Consider the following 23,429-nt stretch of genomic DNA (forward strand, 5'->3'; position numbering starts at 1 on the left):
GTGGTCTGTCATTTGGCTGAAAATTTCAGATAATGCAATATGTCAAAAAATTTGATGAATAAGAAATAAAATCGTGGGCTGTTGGACAAGGGGGGAGGGGGTGATTGCAAGGAGTTATTTTACATGGTTAAGCTGTTAGTGAAATATGAGTGAAACAATTTTCAATGTAATTCTTGCCACGTCTTTATGTCATACAAGGTAGAAATATTGAGATGTTGATATAATCACTTTCTCATTGTGATGTATGAGAGCAAGTAGTCAGGGTAACAGAGGCAAGCTCGAAAGAAAATGAATTGGGTTCAAAGAGAAAACCATTGACATCAAACATGATAAGATAAATCGAGGCTAGAGATGATTTTAAAAATGAAAAAAATCTCTTACTTTAACCAGGATAACATTCTGAAATCCAGTGGAAATTTATTTTTATCTTTTACTTATCTACATAATATCAGTACTGTTAAGCATGGCTTGAGCAATTTTAAGGCAGGGTGATTTAAGGATAATATTTTAGTTTTTACATTTGACAACTGATGGGAATTTTTGAAATATCAAGCAACTGATGGGAATTTTTCGAAAGATATTTATTTAAAGGATTAGGTGCTGTTTGAAAACCTCTCTCTAAAGTTACGAAACTCGGATTTTTTGGGCCACATTGTCGAAGCTTGTCAAAGCTACATTGAGGCGGAGTAAATATACAAATCATAAAAAGATTTGCAATAATCACAAAAGACTAAAAGCAAGAAAAGGTATTTGGTTTTGCCGTGACATATCAATAAAATAACAAGCTCATAAAAGATATTTGCAATGACATAAATCATATCGTGGAAGGTTTAAAAAAATCAGTGTTAAAAAAAAGTAAAACAATCTTTATTAACAAATGCAAAGTCTATAATAAGGTGCTATAATTAACCACCTATATAATGATATATAATTTTTTAAATATATTTAAGAAAAATACTCCAAGTGTGAAACAAATTGATTATAACTTGAGAACATAGCAAACTTGGTTCACAACCATCCCAATCTACGCAGTAATTCATTTGTTTTGCTTAAAGAAAAATGAAGTCAGTTGCCTGCACTAGGCATTCGAATCACCGATAAACATCTCGTTGATATATGCGCGGGAAACTCGTCGGGGCTTCATCTCATATTCATCATGCTGCGTTCTCGATGAAGACACGGACCTGTATTGTTTTGGTCTTCGGCCATCTTGACTAACTCTCCGAGATCTTCGCCTACCACGCGGGAGCGCTTCTTCCATTTCGTTCATCAAAACGTATTCAGAAATTCCAGAATCTGAGTCACCGAAACTCTCGCTGAATGAAAACTGTGAGGCAGGGTCACTACTTACAGCAAACATTCTGTTGCTAAATTCGCTGCTTCTTCTTTCTCTCCTGAAATCCCTTTGCTCATTCTGTACTTCAAGATTGGGCCTAAAAGCAATGTCGCCTGGGTCTATGAATGACCGTTCGATTGAGACTCGTCTTGCAATCGAACTTGTCGACGGGTCACCACTACAAGATAACAGATCAGGTATACTAGAAGGAATGCATAATTCGAGAGATGCGTTTTGCAGGCAGAAAATGCAAGTGAACTTAGCTTGCGTAATATCTAAGCTTAAGACACTTCAAAGCGAAATACTTATTGGGAGATGCAGGGGCGGATCCAGCACAAAACCTGACTGAGTTGCAGGCCAAGGCTAGAGACTTTCAGATAATGCATTGATCATTGTGCATAAGACCACATTATTATTCTTCTTTATGCATTTTGGTACCATTGAGGGGGGAGTAGGTACTATCTACTCATTAAATCTAGATTCTGGATTTCTTTCCGACAAAAAACAGTGCCTCTGTGAAAATTTTTCAACCCCCTCCCTTTCTTAATACCCTTTGTTTGTTTTGGATGCCACAGCAAAGTTTTTCCCTTTTGTTTTGCTCGCAATTTGTTGTTTTGCCTCCATAGACACCAGCATATTCATCAAAATATGGTGTTCCGTCTGAGCATAGGTTTTCCGTGCCATCAAAGACTGCAATTTAAAGCAAAGGCAGTTAACACTTCTGGAAAATTAACGATATCTCTGGTTTTATCTCAAATGCTTAATAATCTGCTAGAATGCTGCGATGGTCGTGAGTATATGACATCTGCAGTCGCCATTTCGAATTCGATGTTTTGCAGTTCCACAATAGAACAGAAACAATAGGTAGCCAATCAACTACGGGCCATTGTACAGCTCTCTTACAAATATGGTATCATTTCCGAGTTCCAGATGCTGTTTTGACTGAGTTCCATACGTGTTCCAAACAGAAAGTTTATTGTTTCAATTCATTCACTTCCGAGGCACAAAACGTTTATTTCCGAGTTCTAGGATTGACTGCTGTTGTCCTCCACAGCGTCTGGAAAATCGTTTCCAAATCACGACAGAGAAGGAACTGGAAATTTTAAGATTTTGAAGAGACTGTGATAAAACTTAGAATTTTTAGGTTTCAATTTTTTAATTTAAATATTACTTGTTTCAGGCAACACTATTTTTAGCTGTATGTTGGAAAACTGACTGAGTTCTGTGCACCAAGGAACTCACTCTGGATCCGCCTCTGAAATGATAACAAACTGAGAAGCTCAAATAGATAATGAGTATTGCAAATGATTCGCCTCCCTCGCACCAACCCCCCCCCCCCACCCCGTTATAGCTGCTACTGCTACTCACCCATATGATTCTGAGACAGCCGAACTTCGACGGCTCTGACCGCCTTGTTCATTTGAGAAGTAAGATCTTGATAATCTTTTCCTACCAACCCCTCTCCTTTGAGGTTCTTGGTCATCTGTTATTTTGACAAGTGATATCCGTCTTCCTGGACGTGCCTACGAGAATGCAAAGTATATAAAACCCCTTAGACGTTTTCGCTGTTAAACCAATGCTGTAAAAACGACTGAGTTTCTTGCTTGCAACATGTCCCTATTTTACCTTGCTACTTGCTTATTTGGTACATTTTGTTAAACTGGCTATCACGTATTTAAACATTTACAATTTATTAAAATCACGGCAATGATAGCCTTTATGGCTGATATAACTGCAATTTTCCCCATGTGAGTATTGTCCTCAAAGCCTAGCTATAGAATGTGCAACTACATGGCCTTTCCAGTTTTCATGTTTAAACCAAAGCATTTGCACTAAGAAGGAATTTTTGTCGAGAAAAAGGCCCAGAATAGGCTTCAGTATTTCAGAGTACATGAGTATCAAGCAACTGTAGAAATGACAAAAACTGTAGAAATGACAAGGTGTATTATATTAACCACAGTAACAACAACCAGGTGTATATACAACATTGGTAAGTACACCTGAATGCATTGCGTTTGCGTCACAAGCAGATCTTGGAAATAATTTTTGCTAATGGAGTAAGAGTTATGGCGTGTCATCAGAACGCCACCTTTACGAGTTTATGCAAATAGCAATACCTGAGTTGTCACAATCTTCTAAAGCATAAAGGATATCAAAAATGAAAATGGTTGAATAGAAGTTTGGCTGACAGTTTGAAAGAAAATGACGTCATAATAACATTGCTCATACCCTTTGACTGTTGAGATTGCTTTCACTCATACTTCTGCTTGATAAAGAAGCACGTCTCAATGCTGGATAATAATCGTGGGGTTCATGGTCGATGACGTAAGATAACGAGCGACGACGCGTTCTTTCCCTGTTCTTTCTTTTAGCTTCATCGTACCCTACATAATCATCGAAACTAGCTCTTCTTGTCTGCTCCAAAGATCTCCGTCTCGGCGATACAACGTCAATTTGATCGATGATGCCAAACCTAGGGCCGTCGGCTTCCTGTGTATTGATGGCATCGTGCCTGTAGTGATCCACTGACGACGCAAAGGAACTCCTTTGATTACTGCTATTTTCTCTTGATGTCCAATTGTGATCTGTTATTGATTGCTGGATGCTAACTGAATTCATTTCTGGCTCACTGTATTGTATATTCGGCTGTGGAAGCCTTCGCTGATCTTCCCGTACTGCGCTATACATCTCTGCCTTTTCTTGACTTTCATTGTCCACGTATTCGTCGTCAAATGCACCATTAACCTCGCCAGGATTAGCATTCCCCTCTAATGTCTGACTACCAGGCTCGCCTGGTAGTGTATTCGAGACGTTATCAGCGTGAGAAGGATTATCTTCTTCAACAGAAAAATCTGTCATTTGTGGCATTTCATGAAAACTGGTTCGACGATAAAGTGGAGGAAGAACAGCTTGCGGTTGAGTATTTTGCATCGAGAGCTGGTCATTTTCTGGCGGAAGATCTGCGAGTAACATTGGTGCCGATTGTTCCATAGGAAGAATATATTGCTGAATTTCTTCTTCAATTTCAATTGACGGATCAGACTCTTGGAAAAAATCCTCAGGAAATCCAGGCGAGCTTTCTACTGGAGCTATTTCTTGTGGAGCACTCATAGTTTCATCATCTGGCATTAGAATGGGATTTGTATCCTTATCGGCTGCATCTTCTGGTTGCGCTATGGCACCACTGTAAAATTCGTTGTCCAATTCGTCTTTTCTTGGCAGTGCAAGAACCCCTAAGGATACAAGAATTGGAATAATAAAGATCGCATATTTAAGGTGGTGGCCACGACATAGGAAAGGGCCAGTCTTTAGATTCGGATGGTAATTGATAACAATTCAAAGGGCCAGCTAAACGTCAAAAGGGTCGCCAGCTTAATTTTTTCAGTTCATGGCATCTCTCATAAGCCCAAAAACGACAGTTAGGTATATGAAAGCTCAAGTACGACTACGTATGATATTTTAAGAACAACATCAGTAAATATTCAAAAGATAAATGACTATGAATTAACGTCGAAAGCTTCTTTGCATTTATATGCCAGATCAACTTCCTTACCTTTATCAACCGGGTCCTCCAAAGATCCGTATTTCCCACCTGGTGCACAGCAGCTGTTGCAGCAACCAAGGTTGGAGAAACAACTTTTCCAGCAACACCGCGGTATGCAGATCCAAATCAACCACAAGAAGAAAAGAAGCAGAATTATGATGATCATAATGACAACAATCCACCAAGAAAAACCAATGTCGGAAGTGATTGGCAACGCAACGAATGCCGGGATGCATACTCCTGATTTTTCATCTGTTACGTTGAGAACCTGTCCAAACAAAGGCAAAACTTTATTTATAACAAAATTATATTTGATGCTGCTAATTACATGACTCCGATACACTAGCATGACAATATTGCCTTATGACAAATACTTAACATAAATTGTAACACTAAAGGTTTCGGTTTTTTATACTTTCTTCTCATTGGTCTTCAACTATATGCTCCAAAACATCTAATGACAGTAAAGGACTTTCAATATGTGACTCTCGGGAGAAAAAAATTTGTCTTCAAAAAGCAACACAAGTTTTTTGGAATCGCTAAATACTGTTTTAATGAATATACTCCAACCTTTCAAATTAATTAAACAGCAGGATTTAGACACAAAAGTTTCCTTAAACAGATTTTTTCAGCTTTAGCTAAATAACAACAGTTATGGAGAACACAATACAACTGACGACATCCATATTGAAAGAATTTATTATGAAGTTGAAAGTGAAAAGTGAAATTTTACCTCAAATTCAGGCTTCATGTGTTCAACAAACACTGGGTTTACACTGCCATTAACGAGCAGAACAGATCTCTTGATTTCTGCCACTGTCCCGTTTGTGCAGTTTCTTTCGGTGATATTTCGAAGCCCCCAAACAACCATCGATGCATTGCTGGATACATTGTACACTGCATGCCTGTATATAAAAATCTCTGTCTTTGGATACCGTGTATATGATGAAATCTTTCTAGCAAAATTGCTCAGTTTTGTGCAGTTGTTTCCTATATTCTCACTTAGAAACACAGTCACCATATACGACAGTGTTGGTATGTACTGTTTTATTGTCAGATTGAATGTATCTCTTGCTTCTTTGCCGCATTTATCACGCACCTGTGACTTGTAAACAATCATTTTTACTTGCAAATTTTGCTTTACAGTGGCTTCAGAAAGACTAAGCAGCCCACAGATTTTTCCTTCCCGTTTTTTTACCCAGTTGGGGTCTCCTGGTGTAACGATATTTCTGTTTGCCATATAAGTCGTAGAGTTTGTTATGGAGCCATTGCCATAATTTCTGTAAAAGAACTGCCCAGGTTGTACTTGTAGCTCGTTGTAATCATCTTTTACTCCAGGATTTAGTTGTCTTGCGCACATGCCTAGCATTTTCTCCTCCACATTTCCCTGTATTCTGATCTCCGGCTGCATGAACCGTTTGAAGTCTTCCAAACTCTGCAGTTTCTTTCGGATTTCTTGGATCTTCGAGCAGTCACATGTGTCACGCCTAATATTGCAAAAACTCCAAGAAAACTCAACTTGATTACCGTTGCGATTGTAAAACAAATTACTGAGGGAATGATCATTAAAAAAGGATCCTATTTTGTTAATTAGCCTTATCTCTTGGTCAATAAACGACAGGTTTGAGTTCATGCTGGTTGCTCCTCTTACTGTCATTTTGAAAGTTGTTTGAGGAATGCTGCCTATAAGTTTAACTTTCAAACGCGTCATTGCAGTTTTGCCTTCTTTGTCTTTTGCAGAGAGCCAGTATGACCTATTGTTATCCTGCACTTTGATTTCTGGCAACCTAGGATATCCGTATACTATCTGCTTATCCTTATCAAACTGAATCCAGCTTTCTTTATCAATAGCTACATTCGCTTCTTTTGTAAATGAAAGCTCCAGGTTTCTGGTATTACCGTCTTCCGGGTCATAGAAAGTCTCCATCGGAATCTTGAAGTCAAGTTTCTGACACAATGAAACATTAATCTCTAAACTCTTTACGGCTACAGGAAATCTGTTTGATATACACGTGTTCTCTACCATCACGCTACTTTGATCTAATGTAAATGGTTCAATCGCAGCCTTAAAGGTAGCCCTTGGAAGACCCTTACTTGTCATCAAAAGATCTTTAACCATATTTAAAGCTCCTATATCACATTGGTTGTACGATGCAGAGCAATTTGCAAATTCAAGATTATAAACTCCATTTGCGGCATCAGCGTGTTTCATTAAACCAAAACTAAACTGTAATTTTTTTCTTACAAATGATTCGATTTTAGAGGAAATTAGCATAACATTGTCGACAGATTTGAGGCTGTTCACAGCGCGATATGAAAATTTGTAAGTCACTTTGGGTTCTGAAAATGATGCGAACGAGAATAAGATTCTCACTGATCCCTCTTGTCCAGAAGAATCTTTTGCTACAAGCTTTATTTGAGTCGAATTTGTGTAGGACAGCATTGTTTCTCTGGAAGGATATCCGTAAAGTTCCTGCGATTTCTTGCTTAACTGTACCCAGAAGCTTGCTGGAACCGGATCTCTGTGGTTTAAGTAGAGTTGAAGGTCGAGATTTTGAGTTCCACCGTCTTCCTTATCTGAAAACAAGTCCGGTGGAACTTGCACACGGAACCCTCCACAATATGATCCGGCTATAAACCAGACCGGCTTTGAAGGCCTAGGAGGACTCACCTCGGTTCTGCATAAAGGGTTTCTATACAGCGATACTGATGTAATAGAAAAGTAGCTTGAAAAATGGCTTTTAAGCTCTGATGATACTGTGTCCTGAGAAGCAAGAATTCGATTGAAGTATGCTGAGGCAAGGTTCTCGTCGCATCGATTTGGCAATGAACAGATGCTGTACGTGGATGTAACGGTACCTGATACTATAGAAGATGCCATTTGATTGGCAAAGCGAGTAGAAAAGTAGCTGTTCAAGAGTCTAACACTATATATATCTGTCAAAAGATTAGAACTTACTTTCCCTTTTGACATTAAGCTTATTGTGAACTGATAAAATTTCTGAGGCATTCCATCAATAATTTGGACTATCAGATGAGATACTGCAGACAGCATATCATTGTCAGTAGCTTTGATTGTAAGGTTATAACCATTAGCAGGCTTGTTTGCTATAACAGAATCTGTTACGATTCCATACAGAGTGTTTGTTGCGGTATCAATGTTCACCCATTGGTAGGCCCCATTAATAGGTTTTCCGTTGATTTCTGTTACTGATAAGCGCAGCTTGGCTTGTTCGTTATCATGAAATGTCGATGGTGGGATAGTGTAATTGAAATCGGAGCAACTGTGTACGGTTATTCTGGTCAATGGGGTTTTAACAAACGGTGGAGTGTTGTTCCTGTTACACGCTCCTTGAACAGTCACCTGAGCATTTGTGACGAAAACATTGGCACCTAAAGCGTTCCTTAACGTTGGGGTGGACCCAGAGTTATCATAGATTCTTTTTCGGACCAACTTCAGAGCTGCTTCATTACAGGAATCATAGGGTGTTGTGCAGTTTGCAATATTCAATTCCATAGATAGCCCGGAATCAGTGCGTATATGGCTCACTGTTGTCACATGTAAGTCGTTGGGTACACCTCCAAGGTAGGAGGCAAACCTCTCCATTACACTGGCAACGATTACATTATTGTTCTCTGGGCTACTAGCCAGCCAATTGAAGCTTAACCTGATGCTGAAGCTGGCATTCGGGCGACGTTGGCTAATTCTGAATCGAAGTTGGTCGCTTATTGAAAGGCCACGTTTCGTTGTCGCTTTCAACTTGTATGTCAAGATTTTGGGAAGCGTTGTGCTAGATAAGGCATCGTCAGACAGGACAATCCAAATACCTCGACGTACCTTATCAAAGTAGAACCAGTTCTCATTCACAAGCTGGTTGGTTGTGTTCAGGATGCTGAGGGTGAGGTTCCATGTATCTCCATCAATATTGTCTTCAAACGTATTGGCAGGGATTTGAAAGAATTTGTAACCGCAGTATCCAATGTTTATAACTGGCAGTGGATTTTGGACGACTGGTGGTGTTAGATTGTCCTTGCAAACAGGACTCCATGACACGTTTACAGAAGCAATTTCCATATTTGGCAGTAAGGCCGATTTGAAGGTTTGATTGACGGCTCCATTACTTAGTAAGAACGATGAAATTGAATCTTTTTGGTCAGCGTTACATTTATCGCGCAGCATTCCACAACTGCTCCATTTTGCTGCTAGCCTCATGCCAGACGAAACTTGTTGAGACACTTCTATAAACTCAAGCGACGAAACAGTGCTTAAATGAGATAAGTACTTTAATATTTTCACTCTGACATCGTCGTAAAATGATGCAAAAATTCCATTTGCTGGGGGAGTGTTGATGAAATAGCTCATTGCAACGGTGTAGGCTGCTGGCTTAGGCAAATCACCGATGATTATGTAAACAGTTTGATGAACCTGATGCAAGGCCGAGTCTGTGGCAGTGAGAGTGACCGTCAACGCTGTGCCTCTCAGACTTTGCGCAACTTCTCTCGTCAGAACAATTGCCATTTCTTGTTTTGTAGAGTCAAAATTCACCCAGTAATATGGGTTTCTTGTAAGACCAACATCTAAGCTGCGAGAATCACCTTGCTCTTCATCATTGAACGTGTTTGCTGGGAGTTGTGCCTTGAATGTCCCACATGTTGTAACTGTTATTGGTCCAAATGATTTCACCAAAACTGGAGGTTTATCCACTAAGCAAGGTCCAATTTCAGTCTCTGTTAGAAAGAGCTGTTTGAATTCTGGCTGCATAGCTTGGGTAAAGTTACTGTTGATAGTCCCTCGTGTAACTTGCAATTGTTCACTGATCTTTCGTATGCCAATAACATCACACGGGCTGTAACGGAGAGAACAGTTTGTCCATGTAACCGCTAGCGAGTTACCAGATCCTCTGGTCGCACTCACGACTCGAAAATTTCTACGGTTGTCTGAAAGGTATGACTGAATCTTCTTAACGAACTGATAGAGAACAAGGTTGCTATTCTCTAATTGAAAGACGGTTTGTATAGAGAAAGTATGACTGTATGCGGGCACAATAGGGTTTATTTTCACTTTTACTGTAGTATTCACAGATGAATTTGTCGAATCAGTTGCAATCAAGATAAAATTATGTTCTTTCGGATAACTAGCAAAGCTCTGGGTACTTGTCAGAACAGTGACAATCTTCTGGTTAACGGAATCAAATTGTAGCCAATAATCCGCAGGAATGCGGTTTGCATTCGACTGTAGAAGTGTCAGTTTGAGTTTTCGTGTATTTCCATCTTGCTTATCTTGGAAAGTATCATCGGGTATTGTGTAGGAAAAGGGACCACAAAAGTGAACGACAAGTTCTGGAAGTTCTCTAGTCACATTTGGTGCCTCTACCAAGCAGGAACCGCTTAAAGACTCCCTTATGCTTGTCACTTCGAAACCCATACCCAAAGCGTAACGCATTGTCGGGCTCATTTGGCTTGTATCTTGTATGAATACTTTCGACTGAATTCTCTTCATAGTTTCCCAATCACAGGCACCTTGAATCGCTTTAGAAAAACTCCATATCAATGTGGAAACAGAACTGCCTGAAGTTGTTTTTGTTGAAATGTAAGATCGGATAAATATTCCCATTTGATTACCAAACACAGCAACTAATCTCTCTAGTAATAATGCTGTTTGATATGCGTGTGTTTCATACTGGTTGCGAGTAACGATGATAGTCATAACCACACTGTAGTATCCGGTTGGTGGTGGACCACTTATCTTGAAGTTGATAATTGCACTTGTATTTTTACCGTCACTATCTGTAGCGACAAGTCTGAATTGAAAGTGTAAGCTGGCATTTTGCGAGTAGACAACATCTGTTGGAAATGCAAATATCGTCTGAGCAGTGGCATTTAAAACCACCCAGCTATTTATTGGTAAGCTTTGTCCATCGTAAGTCTTCAGATTAAGACTCAACTTGCGTGTGTTGCCTTCCTCTACATCAATAAACGCGTTGGGAGGAATTTCATATATACTTACAACACCAAAGGGCAACTGTTTAGGTTTTTCAAAAAATTCACTAACAGTTTTATTACTGTAGTTCACATAAGGTGGCTTGCGATTTTCAAGAGAGCAAGCGACTTGATGTTCTTGCCTAACTTCTTCTATTTGGAACTCGGGTTGCATGCTAGCAATTAATTCTCCGTTTGGCTTCTTAGAGTCGGTTTTATTAAGCAACAAACTTCGGATAAAGCTACTGCCTATCACATCACAAACCTCTGAGTTAAGCGAAGTGTTTTGGTAATACAAACTAATTTGGTTGCTCGAATAAAACATTGGCCTAAAAATTATAACATTTTCTTTTGATGGCTGCTTGAAGTAGGTCTTTAGCTTCTGAGTGAAAATCATCACAACATTTGAAACAGGCAGTAATTGCAAGCTATAGCTAAATTTGATGAAATAAGAGAAGCCATAGTTTGGCTGAGTCCAACTTTGGACCACAGTTATGTTTTCATCAATAAAATGTCCTTCGACATTGGTAGCACGTAATAAAAAGTTGTAGGTTTGTTTTTGTGGGTCAAAGGGAAAACCCGAGATAGTTCTTGTAGAGTTGTTATACCATATCCATGAATTCTGTTGAAGCCTGTTACTGTTGATGTCAAGAAGGGCAATTTTAAGTTTGTTACCATAAGTAGCATCATAAAATGCATTGTTTGGCACAACGTATATCAACGGACCGTACTTTGGTATCTGAAGCAGTGGTATCTTGAGTACCACGGTCGGCCTGGCACAATCTCCAGTCAGCTGGATTGAGATTGAAGTCGCAGTGAAATTAAGATTTTTTGTTAGACTCTCACGAAGCGTCTCATTTATGCTGCCATCATTTTGCACCAATTTCTTCCTCGCAACTACAATGTCGGCAGCTTTGCATGGAGATGTGGCTAAACTTGAAGCTGTCCAAACAATGGAAGTCAACGCCGTCGTCTTGACATCAAGAATCCTGAATGAAGACTGTGTAACTCTCATGTAAGAAGTCATAAAACTTTGAAAAGATTTGATGAATGACATAGCAGAAATAGAAATCATCCTATTTTGCGACATGGATACAGAAAACAAAATAGGCCCTGTAGTTTTCTTTAGATTAACCTGAAAACTTTGAAAGCTTTCTACCAACAATGGCGTTTGAGCCACCAATTTGAAAGACATTGTTGTGAAAGTAGAAGCAACATCTCCGGTTACTAGTCCTTGTAGTACAGGACTCCTGTCGAGATACTGGCTGCTTAAACTCATCCAATAATTTGAGGGGACATCAGTGGCATTTTGAAATCTAAGATGAAGAGTGAGTCTCATATTGCTGCCATTAGGAGATATAAACGAGGCGCTTGGGATGGCAATAGAAAACATTTTCGCCTCTTCAATGTTTAATGTGCCAATCGAAATACCAATGCTAGGCTTACCAGTAGACAGGTAATTGCATGCTGAATCAAACCTTTCTCCAGAAATAGAATTCACAATGAACTGTGGTCTCAGAGCCTCTTTAAATGCCTCCTCCGCAGCTGCACCCTCAAATTTTGACCGCAGTTCTTTTATAGTTGTGAGATTGCATGTGGCGTGAGTGGTAAGTTGCCGAATGCTAAACTCATACTTCATCGATATCTCTGAGTTACCTATTCTGGTAACTGTGAATATAGAATTGAAAAAATCATCAGCTTCTATCTTAAGGTAGGTAGAAATCTTTGCTTGGAGAAGAAAAAGAATATCCGCATCAGAGAAGCTTGTTGCCATCACCAGTGTTGTTGAGCTTAGAATCTAGAAAAAAATTTTAAATGACTTAAAAACGATTTCTACATGTCAAAATATTATGTTTTCAGAGTGGTCTCATTAAATAAACGCAATCATTTACATCTTCACTTTATCTTGAAGGCTTTGCAAAGACTGAGATTTCGACTAAAGTACTTGAATCATGGATTTTTCCCTCACTAAATTTCCTGCATGCAACATTTCCTAATCTGCAACTTAGATTTACATATTTCCCAATACATCACGAAGCTAATTTTTAAGTGATGCTTGTTGACTGGCCGGCTGATTTTTAACTAACATTAGTTGCATACAGAACAGAATCTTAAATAATGAAAAACTGCCTTATATTAGGGTTGAGAAAATTTATTCTTGCTTAAAATAAATGCTAAAAAAGAAACTTACTATTGTTCTCAGATAGCTTGGCGTAAGTAACGGGCCGCTAAATAGAATGTTGAGTTCTGTGTGGCTTTCGCTGCCACTTGAATCGATGGCACTCAACCTGTATTCGTACCCAGTCTTTGGCTGATTAGCAAATATGGCATAAGTCGAGAAAGCTGTCACCGTTCTTGAATGCAGACTGACCCACGTGGACTTCGGCAGCTCAGCACCATTTGCACTGTACAAGAAAAGCCTCATGTTGTTGAGGTCACCATCTTCCTTATCAACAAATGTATTTGCTGGTATAGTAAACTGGATTCGAAATGTTGTATTGGAGATCTCCATATTCACAGGACCTTGAACTTTTGGGCCCTGGGGACCAGAAGGCGTTGTTGTGCTGAAACACAAATATTTAATTTTTACAGCTTTCAAATACCAAAAAAGAGTCATTGTTAGTTTGAATAGAACACGAGTACGCTTAAAAAGTTCCAAAAGCAGAGGTGTAAATCTACATCAGAAATGAAATTGCCAAGGCTGGGCATTCTTTTCTGGAGGTTGTATTAGGTGTTAACTGAGGATTGAAGAAAAGCTTGTTTCTTGATTTTTAACAACAGCACATGAAAGTGTTTATTATAGGGTAAATGTACAATTTTGGAAGTATTATCATATGGTTCTCTGGCATCAGTAGTCCTACTAACTGGAATCTTTCAAGAGCCAGCCGGCTATTAGATCCTACTGCATGCAGGTTAGCATGATTGAAAATATTTTGATTGGAAAATTTAATGTAGGAACACTTCTAATGGATGATGTTTAACTTTATTTAAAAGCAATAGAAGAGCTGTTATTTCAAAGTAATGATGGCGAATATCACACATGATATTATATATGGACGAGTCAATCGTATCAGTCATGGTTAAATGATATCACTGTGGGTCTAAGATAACTTAAAATTTACTGTCAATGTATGTCAATACCAAACATAATATTATGAATCATTCAGCCATCGTTGTATACCATCACTGAAAGTCAAATACCACACAAACTAGACTGTCGCTATAGGTCAAATGCAAACAAAATATTATACATGGATGAATCATTCAGCCATTGTTGTATACCATCACTGAAAGTCAAATACCACATAAACTAGACTGTCGCTATAGGTCAAATGCAAACAAAATATTATACATGGATGAATCATTCAGCCATTGTTGTATACCATCACTGAAAGTCAAATACCACATAAACTAGACTGTCGCTATAGGTCAAATGCAAACAAAATATTATACATGGATGAATCATTCAGCCATTGTTACAAACTGTCACTGTCATGGCTTATTCCCTTTACTAGTTTGAAATATTTATAGACGGTTCTGTTTTGTTATTAGTAAGCAAAAATACACCTTAGCCGTAGAACCTAAATGTATTAAATTTAGCCTATTGATGGGTTTGCTAGACAATTCAGCACAAGGGTAGCATATTGAAGTCTCTTTACATGTGACTGTATTCATTGGCAAGATGTTTCAGTTTTCAATTGACAAGGGCGTCGTCTTTTGACCGGTGACAGCGCTTTATCTGGCGACCGGTGACAGCGCTTCATTTTGAAAACAAAAATGGTCAGAGCTTCGTCTGCCAAGAAATATTCTTGTAAACAACTGGGTACTATACATTAGCAGCAAGTGACAGGTGCTGAAATGTTATAGTTGCGATCAAATTCCAACATAATCAGATGTTTACCAATCTCTTAAAGTGAAAGTTGAATCAGACTCCACGAACAGTTGTTTAGCTCCCTTCGTAAAACTCTTTTCAGCAGCATGGTTCCGTTTTCCTGCTCTTCCTCCCCCCCCCCTTCGTATCTCCTCTTGCCCATCCATGCAGCTTAGCATCTTAGCCTTCGCGTAGCAGGTTAGCAAGTTAGCAGGTTAGTAATTTTTTAGTAGGGTTTTAAAGGGACATGATGTATTTCCTGCTATGTCAGCAGACACATAGGAACTGGGGGCATTTGGAGCACGTATCCCCACTTATTAGAAATATTGAAAAAGTGCCCTTAAAAATTTTTAAAAAGTGCCCTTAGCTTAAAGAAGAACTATGTGCCCTAGAAAAGTCACAGAGAGCGCCCCTATTTTAATTTGCCATAAAACAAAAAAAGTCTTCTAACATTCTATATTATCCTGCGGGACCCCCCACCCCCCTCTGTCTGTATCTTTTTGCAATGGATTTGGTACTTTTTGGATTTGCACTTACAATAAAGGGTGTGCTTGAAGTGCCTTTTAACCCCTGTGCCCCCGCTTTCCAAACGCTTCCTACGTCTCTATATGCTGGTGAACACCCTATTCATGGCAACAGGCAGTAGCGAGTCTAGCCTCAAAAACCGGGGTGGGGCTAGCCGTGTGCCAGCGAACTAGTAGTAAAGCAATGGTGTAGTGGCTCAAAATTAGCTCAAAATTACCAATTTCTGTGCCCCCTGGAAAAGTATGGCGTTGGTTACCCTGGGTGCCAGAGCCTCAGAGAGTCAAAGGATGAAGAACGGGGGAAAGGAAATGCGAAGAAGAATGGAAGAAGAAAGGGGAGAGACGTCTCTCCCTTTTTACTATTCCATTCTCCTTCGCAATTCCTTCCCCCGTTCTTCATCCTTTGACTCTCTGAGGCTCTGGCACCCAGGGTAGGCGTTGGTACAACTTTATCAGGGCTGATGAAACTTCAATGTTAGGCTTTGTTATCAAAGGCTTTGTTAAGGTCATTTCTGGAGGAGGCAAACAAGGAGCCAAGAAAATTTCTGGGGGGCATGCCACTGGCTAGAGACTTTTGTCTCTGAAACGCGAATGATTTTGAGTTTGACCTCTCCGTACACGAAGAATTTTTGTGTCGCACTGCCTAATGCTATTCCTTCTAGAGGATATCTGTAAATGTAAAGAGAAATTGACAGAAAGATGACTGCCCCTTTCTCATGACAGAAGAAAATGTCGCTTGTAGTCCTTGCTTTTTAATTTGGTTGCGCAAAAAGACGTCGCTGAAGTAACAGTTAGATTTTTGTGAAGCTTAAAACCCAAAAAATGATGTTTCCAGCAACCTTGTGAAAGATTGGTAGTGGGCTACACAGATATGCATCAAGGCACTCCTGACTGGAAAAAGCATATTCAATGAAGTTCTAAGCCATTACGAAATATCAATCAAAGTAACAGATACACGCCAAATTCCTAAATTATATTTTGCAGCAAGATTATATCAGGGTTCTCTCGAATCATCTGTCTTTGATTTGACATGTGATTGATTTAGAAATAGACGATTGGCTAGTTGTGTTCATTAATCAAATTTTGTGCCATGAGTTTGTTGCACGCAGATGAGAGCTTTCTGATTTTGTGTTTTAAACAAGCTTTTGAAGTTAAACAATCTTAATCTCCAAGTCAGATTTGGAACGCAAGAATTTTCTGTTTACATAAGAAACTCTGTAGAAAGTTGCCCATATTTAGTCGTTATCACCCTGGATACCAGAGCCACGTAAGTTTGAGCGCAGAAATAGAAAATAGGAGCGGAGAAGCAGAGGAGCGGAGAAGCGGAGGAACATCTAGCTGAGATGAAGAAAAACCTCTCTTTTATTTTCCGAAATCAATAATTGTAGCCCTAGTACCCAGGGCTAGTGTTTTTAAAGCTCTAGCAGCAAATATCACAAAAATATATTTGCTCAACGGTAGGTGCACCTTTTGTCCAGATATACAGACGGATGTTTTGGTCGTAGATCGTAGCTGATTCAAGTCTCTAAGGTCATCAGACGGGTGGCAGTGGTATGTTGATGTTGCTAAGGCTAAATCTAGAATGACTTTAAAAAATGACCAGACAATGACTAGATAACAGAAACTAACAACTTAACAAGGATATCAGCTCAAATCATAACAAATATTACCGGTTTATAAAAACATTCATTAAAGTAAAATAACCATCAATTTTAGTAGCAGTGTGTTTTAACTGCTAACGGGGAAAAGTGGATGCTTAATGGAAATACAGTACAAGATGGGTGGATTTGTTTGTTATACTGTAATAGGTCTTTGCTAAAAAGTGGGCGGATCATCAGTAAGGAAAAAGACTAAAAGGCTAGAATTATTGGGGGTTCCTTTGCATGAGAAAAATTGGAACAGCAGCACGAGACCCCCCTCCCCCTTCCGAGGAATAAAAGTAGTCACGTCCCTGTTTTTGTATGCACATCATAAATACAGAATCGAATGGCAGTGACGTTGTGTTATGACTGAATTATCTAGGAAACATACAACATACGGCTGCATCTATTTACGACTAGAAAGCCGAGACGCACAGCCAAAATAAGGCAGTAATTCTTATCGTTTTTCAAAGGGAAGGTGCCCTATTTAAAAACAAGAAATAGTTGTAGAGATGATCCAATAAAAGACTGAAAAGATACTGCACTGCAGGCCTATGCAAAGTTAACAGCACTGTCAATCATTAGATAAAGTGTCTTTTGTAATGTTTGTTAAATAAGTTCCGTTTATGCTTAATATCTTTAAGGCCGTTTAAGGCCAGTGCACACTGGAGAGATTTGTGTTTCAAACAGGAACATGTCAGTGTTTTGTAAAAAAAAGTTGGCTAGAGACTTTTGTCTCTGAAACGCGAATGATTTTGAGTTTGACCTCTCCGCACACGAAGGATTTTTGTGTCGCACTGCCTAATGTTATTCCTTCTAGAGGATATCTGTAAATGTAAAGAGAAATTGACAGAAAGATGACTGCCCCTTTCTCATGACAGAAGAAAATGTCGCTTGTAGTCCTTGCTTTTTAATTTGGTTGCGCAAAAAGACGTCGCTGAAGTAACAGTTAGATTTTTGTGAAGCTTAAAACCCAAAAAATGATGTTTCCAGCAACCTTGTGAAAGATTGGTAGTGGGCTACACAGATATGCATCAAGGCACTCCTGACTGGAAAAAGCATATTCAATGAAGTTCTAAGCCATTAAGAGATATCAATCAAAGTCACAGATACACGCCAAACTCCTAAATTATATTTTGTAGCAAGATTTTATCAGGGTTCTCTCGAATCATCTGTCTTTGATTTGACATGTGATTGATTTAGAAATAGCCGATTGGCTAGTTGTGTTGATTAATCAAATTTTGTGTCATGAGTTTGTTGCACGCAGACGAGAGCTTTCTGATTTTGTGTTTTAAACAAGGTTTTGAAGTTAAACAATCTTAATCTCCAAGTCAGATTTGGAACGCAAGAATTTTCTGTTTACATAAGAAACTCTGTAGAAAGTTGCCCATAATTAGTCGTTATCACCCTGGATACCAGAGCAGCGTAAGTTTGAGCGCAGAAATAGAAAATAGGAGTGGAGGAGCGGAGAAGCAGAGGAGCGGAGAAGCGGAGTAGCGGAGAAGCGGAGAAGCGGAGGAACATCCAGCTGAGATGAAGAAAACCCTCTCTTTCATTTTCCGAAATCAATAATTGTAGCCCTGGTACCTAGGGTTAGTGTTTTTAAAGCTCTAGCAGCAAATATCACAAAAAATATATTTGCTCAACGGTAGGTTCAACTTTTGTCCAGATATACAGACGGATGTTATGGTCGTAGATCGTAGCTGATTCAAGTCTCTAAGGTCATCAGACGGGTGGCAGTGGTATGTTGATGTTGCTAAGGCTAAATCTAGAATGACTTTACAAAATGACCAGACAATGACTAGATAACAGAAACTAACAACTTAACAAGGATATCAGCTCAAATCATAACAAATATTACCGGTTTATAAAAACATTCATTAAAGTAAAATAACCATCAATTTTAGTAGCAGTGTGTTTTAACTGCTAACGGGGAAAAGTGGATGCTTAATGGAAATACAGTAGAAGATGGGTGGATTTGTTTGTTATACTGTATGAGGTGTTTGCTAAAAAGTGGGCGGATCATCAGTAAGGAAAAAGGCTTAAAGGCTAGAATTATTGGGGGTTCCTTTGCATGAGAAAAATTGGAACAACAGCACGAGGCCCCCCTCCCCCCTCCGAGGAATAAAAGTAGTCATGTCCCTGTTTTTGTATGCACATCATAAATACAGAATCGAATGGCAGTGACGTTGTGTTATGACTGAATTATCTAGGAAACATACAACATACGGCTGCATCTATTTACGACTGGAAAACCGAGACGCACAGCCAAAATAAGGCAGTAATTCTTATCGTTTTTCAAAGGGAAGGTGCCCTATATAAAAGCAAGAAATAGTTCTAGAGACGATCCAATAAAAGACTGAAAAGATACTGCACTGCAGGCCTATGCAAAGTTAACGGCACTGTCAATCATTAGATAAAGTGTCTTTTGTAATGTTTGTTAGTTAAGTTCCGTTTATGCTTAATATCTTTAAGGCCGTTTAAGGCCAGTGCACACTGGAGAGATTTGTGTTTCAAACAGGAACATGTCAGTGTTTTGTAAAAAAAAGTTGGCTAGAGACTTTTGTCTCTGAAACGCGAATGATTTTGAGTTTGACCTCTCCGCACACGAAGGATTTTTGTGTCGCACTGCCTAATGTTATTCCTTCTAGAGGATATCTGTAAATGTAGAAACAAATTGACAGAAAGATGACTACCCCTTTTTCATGACTGAAGTAAATGTCGCTTGCACTCCTTGCTCTTTAATTTGGTTGCGCAAAAAGACGTCGCTGAAGTAACAGATGGGTTTTTGTGAAGCTTAAAAACCAAAAAAATGATGTTTCCAGCAACCTTGTGAAAGATTGGTAGTGGCCTACACAGATATGCATCTCGGCACTCCTGACTGGAAAAAGCATATTCAATGAAGCTCTAAGCCATTGAGAGATATCAATCAAATGAACAGATACATGCCAAACTCCTAAATTATACTTTGCAGCAAGATTTTATCAGGGTTCTCTCGAATCATCTGTCTTTGATTTGACATGTGATTGATTTAGAAATAGCCGATTGGCTAGTTGTGTTGATTAATCAAATTTTGTGTCATGAGTTTGTTGCACGCAAACGAGAGCTTTCTGATTTTGTGTTTTAAACAAGCTTTTGAAGTTAAACAACCTTAAGTCAGATTTGAAACACAAGAAGTTTCTGTTTACTTAAGAAACTCTGTAGAAAGTTGTCCATTTTTAGTCGTTATCACCCTGGATACCAGAGCCACGTAAGTTTGAGCGCAGAAATAGAAAATAGGATTGGAGGAGCGGAGAAGCAGAGGAGCGGAGAAACGGAGAAGCAGAGAAGCGGAGAAACGGAGAAGCGGAGGAACATCTAGCTGAGATGAAGGAAAATCTCTCTTTAATTTTCCGAAATCAATAATTGTAGCCCTAGTACCCAGGGTAAGTGTTTTTAGAGCTCTAGCAGCAAATATCACAAAAAATATATTTGCTCAACGGTAGGTGCAACTTTTGTTCAGATATACAGACGGATGTTATGGTCGTAGATCGTAGCTGATTCAGGTCTCTAAGGTCATCAGACGGGTGGCAGTGGTATGTTGATGTTGCTAAGGCTAAATCTAGAATGGTTCTATATAATGACCAGACAATGACTAGATAACAGAAACTAACATCTTAACAAGGCTATCAGCTCAAATCATAACAAATATTACCCGTTTATAAAAACATTCATTAAAGTAAAATAACCGTAAATTTTAGTAGCAGTGTGTTTTAACTGCTAACGTTGAAAAGAGGATGCTTAATGGAAATACAGTAGAAGATGGGTGGATTTGTTTGTTATACTGTATGAGGTGTTTGCTAAAAAGTGGGCGGATCATCAGTAAGGAAAAAGGCTTAAAGGCTAGAATTATTGGGGGTTCCTTTGCATGAGAAAAATTGGAACAACAGCACGAGGCCCCCCCCCCCCCCCCGACGAAGAATAAAAGTAGTCACGTCCCTGTTTTTGCATGCACATCATAGTTACAGAATCGAATGGCAATGACGTTGTGTTATGACTGAATTATCTAGGAAACATACAACATACGGCTGCATCTATTTACGACTGGAAAACCGAGACGCACAGCCAAAATAAGGCAGTAATTCTTATCGTTTTTCAAAAGGAAGGTGCCCTATATAAAAGCAAGAAATAGTTGTAGAGACGATCCAATAAAAGACTGAAAAGATGCTGCACTGCAGGCCTATGCATAGTTAACAGAAATATACCAGAAAAAGAGAAAGATGAGGCTAGTTGATCGTATTAAGTGTGAAAGTAGGTGGTTAATAAAAATTTTTACACCAAAGGGCGGTTAATAAAAATATAAGTAGCTATATAAATAAAATTATAATACAAAAAAATTACCTTGGAGCTTGGGTTGTCGTTGTTTTTACAGTGTTTTCTTTAATCAGAACAAACCATCTTCTTACAGGCTGCCCTAGACTTTGGGAAAGAGAGCCACTTGTAGCATCATTTCGCAACTTTGTGACACGACTGTCAGAGGGTGTAATTTGCCCGCATGATATTACATACGTTACAATGGTGCTGTTCTCGATAGTTAATTCATTATCTCCCATACCAAAGGCGACAAGCTTTGCTGGGTAGAATGCAAATGTAGATCCAACGTGTTCCTTAGTGCTAACACCACCTGACTCAAGTCCTGCGTATGTAGCCGTGTTTTGTGCAAGGGTAGAAAGCGACTCTGGTGTTACGGTTGTATACGCCACATTGAAGTCAATCACGACAACAGATCTGTGTGAATGGCCTGTGCATTCTTCAGTTTCAGTAGTAGAGCGCCGTTCTCGCGAGCTAGAGGTGCCTGCATTTCTAAAAGTATAACACTTGCAGATTATTGATCTGGTCCAAATAGCTATGATTCCTTGGAAAGGAGTTTTGATGTTGACAGAATCATGGGTTTCAAAACCAGCTCTAACAAGAAATCGTCTAAACGAAGCTCTTTCACCATTCAAGTTGCGTTTGAAGAGAAGAAAAAGATCTTTACTTCCTCTTCTGCGTAGAAGGAAAAATGAGAGAAACGATTTTTTCGGCTCGATAGCCACTCTCCTTGCTTCGTACAAATACCAAGGCAACTGTAATACTTTAAGTTTCAAGAAAGAAATATTGCTAACGTTGCCACATTTGAACTTGAATAGAGATTGATCTGCTTTTTGTGTCATGGTTTGAAGTAAGCCAGCAAGACTGCAATCACGATATTTCAAACTGCTCTGTGGATATTGCAATTGTATCTGTTTCCCTTGCAAATGGAAAACTGTCAGCATGAAGACAACAGCAAGGTGCAGATAGATCGTTTTATGATTTTGAAGTAGGCAGAACATCGTTACTTCCTCTGCTTTTGCTAGCAGCATCACATATGCAACAATTATCGTATGCAATGCTGTAATGCTCTTGCACCACCCGAAACATCTGAAGGAAGCTTGAATTCAACGCCTCTTATATGAAGCTTGAGTAGGCCATTAAATTTTCATTCAGCAGAAAAACCACGATCAATCATAGCCACGATCAATCATTTACACGGGATGACAGATAAATTAACCACGAATCGAGCAATTTCAGTCAATCGTTTTAGGAACACTGAATAATGTGTCATAGCAGTCACCTGCAAAGCATGATCACCAGAAGAAGCAGAACTTATTTTAAGGAAAATTTCCAGCTCCACAAGTTATCGTTATATTTTTTAGCGTTTTTCACCCTTCAAGGTTGGTATCAGAGCAAATACGAACCAATCAACCCAATATTTTCATCAATTTGTTAGATGTGTTGGGAGGGCCACGGAAAGTTCGGTAGGTTCCGGGGCAAAGCTTAAAGCGGAGAAATTTTTGCGACCATATCCTTCAGATTAGCTTAAAATACATTTAACAATATTTCTTGCAGTCATTTTCTCACAATAGTTCAAAATGTTCTACTATTTTGAGGCATATTGCTGCGTTTGATAAGTTTCATTCTTTAAATGGAATTCATACTTTAATGTTGCGCCCTAGACCTCAAGGTCCTGGGCCAATTGCCTCCCCTGCCCCCTCCCCCTCTCGGCGGCTCTGGGTGTTGGCTCCACATTCGCAAACGAGACCTTTATGTCCTACACTTCAATTGAATAACAAAACTACGGCTTGCAGTTTCCATCATCAGTGTAGTCAAACTATTTCATTCGTTCCAAATGTGATGAGAAAAATAATTAAAGAACAAGGTGATTTTTTATTATCGTATTTTAGTGTTCCAGGTCCACAGAATCTCATATCCAGCTCACCTCTTGCATTCCGGCTCAAATAAAGGGCCCAAATTCCGTTTGAATAAGCTCTGAGAAGATGGCAACCCAATGAACAATATTATTGTAAAACACTTAATAAACCAGGGTGAAAAATTATGGAATGTTCTTCTAAAAATTGTAATTTTAGTTGGCTAAGCTAGAAAAATTTACCAAGTAGATCGCAGCAGCTCCACTGGCAGTCTTTTCTTTTCAACCTCTGTTCCTTTGTTCAAATCTAGACTAGGCTTAGAACAATTA

General features: G+C 39.1%; 1 protein-coding gene across 1 annotated transcript; it reads right to left on the bottom strand.

The window, feature by feature from the left end:
• Positions 1-30: 30 nt before the first annotated feature.
• LOC135683640 (uncharacterized) lies at positions 31-23,429 on the bottom strand. The gene is made up of 7 exons (XM_065198952.2): positions 21,275-23,429; positions 13,051-13,423; positions 5,614-12,657; positions 4,890-5,148; positions 3,566-4,569; positions 2,705-2,859; positions 31-1,514 (listed from the first exon to the last, which is right to left on the bottom strand). Exons 1-7 carry the CDS (start codon positions 22,273-22,275, stop codon positions 1,079-1,081), a joined length of 10,272 nt encoding a protein of 3,423 aa, XP_065055024.2. The 5' UTR covers positions 22,276-23,429; the 3' UTR covers positions 31-1,078.

The sequence above is a fragment of the Rhopilema esculentum genome, chromosome 7 (assembly GCF_057945365.1).
Source record: "Rhopilema esculentum isolate cy_ngs chromosome 7, ASM5794536v1, whole genome shotgun sequence".
NCBI lineage: Eukaryota > Metazoa > Cnidaria > Scyphozoa > Rhizostomeae > Rhizostomatidae > Rhopilema > Rhopilema esculentum.